The sequence below is a fragment of the Diospyros lotus genome, chromosome 5 (assembly GCF_014633365.1).
Source record: "Diospyros lotus cultivar Yz01 chromosome 5, ASM1463336v1, whole genome shotgun sequence".
In the NCBI taxonomy this organism is placed as follows: domain Eukaryota; kingdom Viridiplantae; phylum Streptophyta; class Magnoliopsida; order Ericales; family Ebenaceae; genus Diospyros; species Diospyros lotus.
In genome coordinates, this window is record NC_068342.1 from 23,979,819 (window position 1) to 23,989,089 (window position 9,271).

Sequence of the window (9,271 nt, forward strand, 5' to 3'; positions counted from 1 at the left end):
AGAAGAGATATCCAATTGAGACAAGCGCTCTGGGCTTGTCATTTTCCTTTCCCGATAAGGCTGTGTTCTCTTTATTATTTTTAAGTTATTTTTAATTTTTAATTTTTTAAAATAAAGAAAACTCATTCTTTTTATTATTTTTAAAAATATATTTTTGAAAATAAAAAAAACTCAAGACAATAAAAAGTTATTTTGAGTGTTTTCATTCAAAATAAACTCAACTCAAAACTCAAAACACATTTATTTATTTATATTTTATTATTATAATAGGAAAAAATATTACAAAATTCATTAACTTTAAAATATATATATATTTTAATAATATATTAACATTGAATATTTTTAATTTACCAAATAATCAAATTTATTAAATAAAATATCATTAAAAAATTATTTTTAAAAGTTCAAACAGAACGCGTTTTCTAATTTTTTGTTTTGAGAAATAGTTTTTCAAAATGACAAAAAGAACGCGTTTTCAATTTTTTAAAAATAGACTATCAAAATAGAAAACTGAAAATGAATTCAAAATTTAAAATTAAAAATTAAAAAGTGAAGAGAACGCCACCTAAAATTTCATTTAATATGCTATGGAATTTTTAGTTGGTTTCTTGAGCTGGTAGTCACAGAAAAGCTGAAAGTGATTAATAGGAAACTCCGCTTATTTTTGGGTTCTTAACAGTTCATTTTATTGAGCTTTTGGCTTCAAAACCTTTACATTAATAAACCAAATATTAATGTCGGACTCACGAGCACTACCCCTACCACTACCAAGCTACTACCTTCATAGTTTATGCAATTTGGATGGCAAAATCATCATAAAAAAACAATTAGTTGCAGCAGTTCTTCATTCTGCTGCAGGAGGCCCAGGGCTGGTAGAAAATGAAAGAAGAATATATTGATAAAATACATACTTACACCGATACATGTACAGCCAAAATAGAAAGGACAACGTCCGTAGATCCGTAGGTAGCATGGCCCGAAATAACAGAGTTATAACCCCACTCTAGTTTAATTTGGGATAAAGCAATGTGAGTGTTACTGTGTTACTGTTTCTAAGAAGATAAAATTAAATGGTGCCGTGCTCACCCACGTATATATGTATACTAAACTAACTAGACGACTCCTTAACTCCAGTCATTAATTTTATCATTCATTTGCTTATAGCTCTCCCTTTCTGAAACCATAGGAGAGATTTTCTCTCGCTGTCACCGAGCATCTTCTCTACCAGTTTCTATCCCGAACTTCGTTCATGTATTGATTTCTGATCAGTCGCTGGCATTACCGAGATGGGTTTCTGTTCTTGTTTTTTTGTTAGTTGTCATGTCAAATGATTGCGAATATACTTTTTTTTTTTTTGCTCGGAAGTATATATAGACTTGGTATTTTAGAATTTTTATGCTTTTCTTTGTTATTTGCTTCTGGGATAATTGTTTGTATGTAGGGCTAATTTGGTCTATTTATTGGTCATGCAATCATCTCCCCCCCCCCCCCCCCCTCAATAAGTGATATTTGAAAAACAAAATCACCTAATTTTTCTTTAATAAAAAACAAAAAATAAATAAAACCATCTCTACCAATTTCCTTTGCCCCATGGACTTTGGACCTTCGAGATTATTACTTTTCCCTATAGGTTAATGCCAACTAATTTGTGTATTGTCACATGTGTTTGACAAGATTGAGGAGGCAAGGATCAAACCAACATGGGACAATCCCCATTTCTCAGGCGTGACAAAGATGGGGTGAACTAACAAGTTGCAGTGTTTGGCTGGTCATATAAAAAATAGGCGCAGTGGACATATCAGAACCACACTTAGCTACATAGAGGCAAGCTAGGTGGCATTATTCTGGCACATATGGGAAAGCCTGTATCATGCAGGACTTTGCGAGCAAAGGGAGTCTCGTAGAGTGACAAAGAGCTAGCCTCACTAAACTAGGTGGTTGGATTTGGTCAAACTATATAACAAACTCAAGCTGAAGAACCACAATGATAACCTAATGCAATGGGCAATGCAAGTAGTCAAGAGCACTCTTGGTGTTGAAATGTGGTGGACACAACATAGAGATGGCACGGGTAATATTGGCATTGGGTGCTTACTAGGGAGATGGACTTTGAGAAGATGTAGGCGACACGTAAATTTCACTCAAGTGCATAATAGGCAAGGATCAATGACAGGGACATGACAGGGTCATGTGACTGGGCTTGTTGAGTGGATGTAGTTGACCAATCACAAGGAAGTGATTTAACATGCTCATTGGATAAAATAGGTGAATCATCTCTAGCAATTTCCTTTGCCCTATGGACTTTAGACCTTCGAGATTATTTCTTTTCCCTTTATGTTATTACCCAACTAATTTGTGTATTATCTTATGTGTTTCACAAGATTGAGGAGACAAGGATCAAACCAACATGGGATAATCCCCGTTTCTTAGGCATGACAAAGATAGGGTGAACTAACTAGTTGCAGAGTTTGGCTAGTCTTACAAAAATTAGGCACAATAGGAACACCAGAGCCACACTTAGCTACATAAAGTCAAGCTAGGTGGCATTATTGTGGCACATATGGGAAAAACTACATCATGCAAGACTTTGCGAGCAGAGGGAGTCTAATAGAGTGACAAGGAGTTAGCCTCACTAAACTAGGTGGTTGGATTGGGTTAAACTAGATTGCAAACTCAAGTTGAAGAACCACAATGATAACCTAGTGCAATGAGAAATACAGGTAGTCAAGAGCACTCTTGGTGTTGGAATATGGTGGGCACAAGATGGAGATGGCACAGGTAATGACATTGTGTGCTTATTAGAGAGATGGACTTTGAGAAGATGTAGGCGACACGTAAATGTCACTCAAGTGCATAGTAGGCAAGGATCAATGACAGGGTCGTGTGACTAGGCATGTTGAGTGGATGTAGTTGACCAATCACAAATGACCTGATTGGACGACATGCTAATTGGATAAAATAGGTGAATCATCTCTAGCTAGCAATTTCCTTTGCCCGGCCCATGGACTTTAGACCATCGAGATTATTTCTTTGCCCTTTAGGTTATTGCCCAACTAATTTGTGTATTGTCTCATGTGTTTGACAAGATTGAGGAGCCAAGGATCAAACCAACATGCGACAATCCCCGTTTCTTAGGCGTGGCAAAGATGGGGTGAACTAACTAGTTGCAGAGTTTGGCTAGTCTTACAAAAATTAGGCACAATGGGAACACCAGAGCCACACTTAGCTACATAAAAGCAAGCTAGGTGGCATTATTGTGGCACATATGGGAAAAACTACATCATGTAAGACTTTGTGAGCAGAGAGAGTCTAATAGAGTGACAATGAGTTAGCCTAACTAAACTAGGTGGTTGGATTGGGTTAAACTAGATAGAAAACTCGAGCTAAATAACCACAATGATAACCTAATGCAATGGGCAATGCAGGCAGTCAAGAGAACTCTTGAGGTTGAAATATGGTGGGCACAAGATGGAGATGGCATAGGTAATGACATTGTGTGTTTACTAAGGAGATAAACTTTGAGAAGATGTTGATGACACTAAATGTCACTCAAGTGCATAATAGGCAAGGATCAATGACAAGGTCGTGTGATTAGGCATGTTGGGTAGGATGTGATTGGACATGCTAATTGGATAAAAAGGTGAATCACATAAAAATGACTAAGCAAAACTACATTGCACAAGAATAAGAGTTTTCACATGTCAACACATGGAAAGATGTATCTAAATGGCTGCCACATTCCAAGATAAGAGTGAATGTTTGTTCTTAAAGTTTCCACATAAAGGAGGAGAGAAGACTTACTCAGGAGACACCACACGACGAGACATAAGACCCCGTCCTAAGAAGGCGTGCTGAAAGTGATTAGATCCATGTGGAGGCCTAGAAGATAGGTTTTGGACGATTCCATTCTTATCTAGTTTGTTGGAGATGAATAAAGATATACATTGTAAGAGTCGTAGATAAGGATTAGTAAGGGTATTTTAGTCTTTTTCACACATAATTAAGGGTTATAAATAGTAATGAACTCCTCATTTATATTCATTCCATTCTCAATAAAGTTTCTTATAGTTTTCTCTTAAGATTGTTCTCTCTTTTATTCTCAAGTCCTTAGGTAATAGGTGTTCCCAATGGTGTGAATATCCCAAGGTAAGAGCGAGTCCAAAGAAAGGTTGACTTTTCCATCACCAAGGTGGGTGATTGTGAGTTAAGTGTAGTTGACAAAGTTAACTTGGAAGTTGAAAGTCGTGACAATTTGATATTAGACTCGACACCATGTCAAACACCCAAGAGGAGAATGTGGCAAAGGGACCTAGAAAGGATAAGACCAAGGTTAGCCCCAAGGTGCAAAGGATCCAAACCATTCAAACAAAGCATGAAAAGAGGGATGTTGGCTTGGTGGAAGGCAAGTTGACAAAGGTCGAGATTGTGATAAAGGCCCTAAACTAGAAAGTTGAGGGGAAACTAATAGTAGTTGAGGTGGTGTTAGAGAGCCTAAGCCAAATAGTCCGTAGAAAGAATGGAACATGATGTGGGTACTTCGGAGAAACATTTAAGTAGAGATGGACATGAATTGGTTCAATTATGATTTTTAAGTTAATCGTAACCATAATTGTGGTTTTATGTCTATAACCATATTTATAATCATAACTGCATAGTTATTGATTTTTGTAATTAGGTTTATAATTAACTGATTAACCTTATCTACAATTTTTATTTATAATTGTTTTAACAAATTGCATAATTAAATAAAAAAATTTATTATATTATAGAATAGACAAATAACCCAAAAGAACATGAAATTGGCAACCAAAATTGAAAATAGGCACATTTAAATTAGATTTAAATTAATGATTATACAAATTAGAATTGGTCACAAGAAATCTAACCACTAAAAATGAAAATTCTAAAATGATTACATTAGGGAGTGATTTTGCTATTTTTTTTTTTAATATTGTTATAATATATTTTAAGGTAACAATTTTATTTATTGAACATTGTTGTAAATAAATTACAAATTTTGGATATTTTATAGAGGAATATATAGTTCCATTATTAATTTATAAATTAATACTATTATATATATAAAGTAATATTATATATATATAATTATTGGTTCCTGTTACGGTTACAACTTTTTTATTTTTTTAACCCTAACTATGTTCATATTCTTTTTACTCAATTTTTAATCGTGTCCATCAGATGTAGTCTCGAATTTTTTGGTGAATTAACGGATTCATGTCCATCCCTAAATTCAATTACCTAGTTCAACAAGCTAAAAGAAGATATTGGTTATCTTCAAGGTCAATATATTAGGTTGTCTGCCAATACTGTGGACCAGATAGAAACCCATTTGATGGAGGCCGTCAAAAAGCTATTGAAAGCCTTTAGAAGATAGCTTCTAGCTAGTGGTGGTGCTGGCCAAGCAAGGATCTAGATAGTTTGAGGATTGACCTACTTAAACCCATGGAGTTTGCAAGTTCGAGAAATGGCAATGCAGTAGAGAATTTTGTATTGTAGATGGAAGACCACTTTCAAAGGATGGATGGATATTAAAGGCCAGTCGGTTAAAATTGATACAATTACTTCTTTTATTGTTGGTACAAACAATAAAACAAGTAATACAGTCCTAGTCTAAACCCAAAAAACAATTTTGTCCTGATAATAATGTGGTGTATGAGGTGGAAGAAAAAAAAAATTAAAAACGATTGGAGAACAAGTAATCATTTTGAGACTACATTCCAGAGTATGCCTTCGTGGGAGCGCAGATTCTTGGTTGATCTGATGATGAAATTAATCCTATTCATTTTCAAGGGTGAACAGCTTCTAGAGTTATGGCAAAGCAGGAACTTTAGAGGTAAAATGCGACGACTCTGGACGAGGACATCAAAATAATAGAGTCCTTGACCGAGTACCCAAAAACTACTCGCGAGAAACCAGAAAAATCTCAAAGATATCCACACATCCAAAGATGGGGAAGACAATGGCTGTCCTCTCCCCGTATTATTTTTTAGGCCTTGGCCTTATCTTCATTATTATTTGAAAAGAAAAATCATTTGATAAATTAATTGACTATGCCTGTGTTTTCGTGTCATCATTGAGTCGTATGATTGCTTGTCACAATCCAGTATTGGAGTTTCAGTGTATTTGATATAAGTATATATATATATATATATATACACTAAACTAACTAGACGACTCCTTAACTCCGGTCATTAATTTTATCATTTGTTAAATTGAATCTGGTCATTTGTTCTCATATCATCATTGAGTCGTATGATTGTTCAAACAATTGTCACCAATAACTTAATTTAATTCCATATCCAGTACTGGGGGTTCAATATATATGACTAAATACACATAATTTATATAAATATAATATATATATGTGTGTGTGTGAACCCAGAACATATATATCTATTCTATTATATATATAGGCAAAGATCTTTTACGTATTTTTCTTTAAAAAATCTAAAAAACACAAAGATAACGTAAATTCGTGATCTCTAATTCACAATAAATTTAAGAATAATTTTAGCATTGCACCACCATTAATTTTTATATATAATTTGTTTTAAGAATAAAAATAATACTTAATTAAGCTGTTAAGGATCAACCCTTAAACTAAATCTTCACTTAAAATTTTTTGTTTATTTAAGACGCACTCTCACATATAATGTAATGACTTCTAGGTTTGGGAAATGAATGGCACATCTATATATTGCGACGAGCCAATGGTATGGATCCTTTTAGCCTGTAGGGCACTGACCAACGAGACGTGGGCTCGCTTGCAGAAGGCCAAAGCTGATGATTTATGTCTGAATCACCCCTTGACTCTTGCTGATGATGGTGGGGTTCTTCTACTTTAAGGAAAAAGGTTGCCATGTCTAAAATAATTGCCACTGGAAACCAACGTATCAAACCACTCACAGCTTGCTACGACATAACACTACAGCAACTGCAAATGGGAGACCTTATGATTAAACACAAGAGATAATGAGTGGTAATCTCACTTTCTATATATTAAAATTGTTCAATTTATGATTGTGATCATGAATCAACAATAATAATAATAATAACAATAGCAATACTAATAATAATAATTATTATTATTATTACATCATAATTAAACATAATTAACTATATGTTTGAGACAATATTGTTGTTATTAACAGGTCTGTTATACATGAGGGTTGGACGTGTGGTATAGTGGGTCGGCAGATGACCCGGATGCTCCGGCGAAGCTCCAAAGATTGAAAACACCATTATCATGATCCTGCGTGCCATGGAAAGGCCTGCTAGACGACAGTAAGGATGATGATTGTAGTGGTCGCTGCAATTGGATATCATGATAAGACGGAGAGCAGAAAGTCATCGTTGAATCATTAAAACAAGGCAGCTGCAGCTTAGCCGTCTGATCATCACTACTTTGGCCGTTGAGTTGTGACGCTACAAGCCGATCCACAGCCGCCCAGTCGCCGAGGCTTGTGTCCGTCGTCTGATAGAGTACTGGGTTGAATTCAGCACTTCCCTTTACCTGTTGATTCACCATGTTGAATTCACCGAGGCTTGTAGAGTTTGGGCTCTCTAGAGTTGGAAGCTTCAAAAACGAGTCATGGATTGGAATGAGAAACCCTGGGCTGCAGTTTGGTTCGGCTTCTTGTTTGCAGGTTCTCTCCACGCGATGGAGCATTTGCTCTAACGTCCCATCATCGGTTGAAGAAGAAGGCATTTGGGTTGCAGTGTCCAGATTGATAGCTGAATTTGCAGGGCTGTCGGGGGTTTTGTGGTAATTTTTCTTCTTGAAGATGCGACAAACCACCCATCCCTCTTCCTGTGCTGCCTCTCCTGTGGCATCGGAGACCTACAGTGCGTACAGTTCCAGTATACAATCAATCATTCAGGAGGGAATCGAGGGTAGCATCATTTGGTACTAGCTAAAGCAATTAAAAGACGAGAAAATTGAGTGGCGAGGATCGATGTTGACTTACAGCACCAGCGGGAGTTGTCGTCGTGACATTGGAATTAATGTTGTCGGTGAGGTTGTCGTCGAGCAGTCTGTACTCGTGCATGATCCAATCGGACTTAAGGCCGTGAGGGGCTCGGCCTTTGTAAAAGACAAGAGTCTTTCTCATCCCAATCCGCCGGGAGTTGCTGTACACCACCTTGTCACGCCCTGTGGCCTTCCAAAACCCGGCCGCGGTTGCCCTATTGGTTCTCGTTCCAGTTGGGTACTTCCTGTCTTTGTGGCTGAAGAAGTACCAATCGTTCTGTGGCGTGCTTCCTATTCTACACATCTCTGCATTCCAAACACAACATCCAGTCCAAGATCGATTACATTAATTAACTGATGATCAAGATCAAGTGTATATCCTCTCAGTATATCGTCAGTGAAAACAAAACCAAATTAACTACAAACCTTGAATGTCCCATGGCTCGAGCTTATTGAGATCGACGTCGCGAATGACATCCAAATCAATCTTCTCACAGGAAACCTTCTTCCTCAAGTAGTATTGCAAGAGCTCCTCTTCTGTTGGGTGGAACCGGAAGCCTGGCGGGACCTGTGATTGCCCATTTACAGATATGCTCATCTTCTCCGGCATCCGGCAGAGGATATATATATATATATATATGGCTGCCAATTAGATATGGAAAGCCGCCGGAATAAATTGCCTCAGGAACATTCCGAATGCCACAACATTGGAGTAGTGTACATTATTTCAATGAAAGATCGTATAGGTATAGCAGAGAGAAAGAGAATATTATTAGCTTAGAAGGAGAAGAAGAAGTAAGAAAGTCTAAGTGGGCATAAGGGACATGGATTAGTGGAGGAGGAAGAGGGTTTATATGTGTTTGAAGGACATTAATGGACAAATTAGGGGGCAGACACGAGCAAAAAAGACTTGTGTTCTAGCTAGTTTACAACTGTGTGTAGTTACACCAACTTGCACTGCACAGAGAGAGAGAGAGAGAGAGAGAGAGCAGAGGGAGGGGCTAAGAGTCTTGGTTATTAGGAGATTCAGATTTTGGCACGAAAAATGTGCAAGAAAAGGAAATATGGGTAGAAAATAAGAGCAAAAAGGAGCAAGGAAAAAAGAAAAAGAAGGGAGGGGAGAGGCCCACCAAGGACGTTGTGGGCAACAAGATTGCAGAGGGAATGCCCACATCGTAACTACGACCCGCGACCTTAAAAAGCATATCATTTGAAAACCACCACATCTCTCTCTCTCTCTCTCTCTCTCTCTGCTTTATTTGTAATTTTTTGTTGGGTTTC

General features: G+C 36.9%; 1 protein-coding gene across 1 annotated transcript; it reads right to left on the bottom strand.

The window, feature by feature from the left end:
* Positions 1 to 7,107: 7,107 nt before the first annotated feature.
* Positions 7,108 to 9,066, bottom strand: LOC127802300 (NAC domain-containing protein 43). The gene is made up of 3 exons (XM_052338016.1): positions 8,417 to 9,066; positions 7,989 to 8,296; positions 7,108 to 7,861 (listed from the first exon to the last, which is right to left on the bottom strand). The coding sequence occupies exons 1-3, from the start codon at positions 8,598 to 8,600 to the stop codon at positions 7,178 to 7,180; spliced, it is 1,176 nt and encodes a 391-aa protein (XP_052193976.1). The 5' UTR covers positions 8,601 to 9,066; the 3' UTR covers positions 7,108 to 7,177.
* Between the last annotated feature and the right edge of the window lie 205 nt (positions 9,067 to 9,271).

Bases quoted from the DNA above. Each gene is read 5' to 3' on its own strand.
- LOC127802300 (XM_052338016.1), bottom strand. From the start codon at position 8,600: ATGCCGGAGAAGATGAGCATATCTGTAAATGGGCAATCACAGGTCCCG. The intron at 8,297-8,416 runs GTTTGTAGTTAA...TTTGGAATGCAG, and splicing joins CGAGCCATGGGACATTCAAG to AGATGTGTAGAATAGGAAGC. The intron at 7,862-7,988 runs GTAAGTCAACAT...TACGCACTGTAG, and splicing joins CGACAACTCCCGCTGGTGCT to GTCTCCGATGCCACAGGAGA.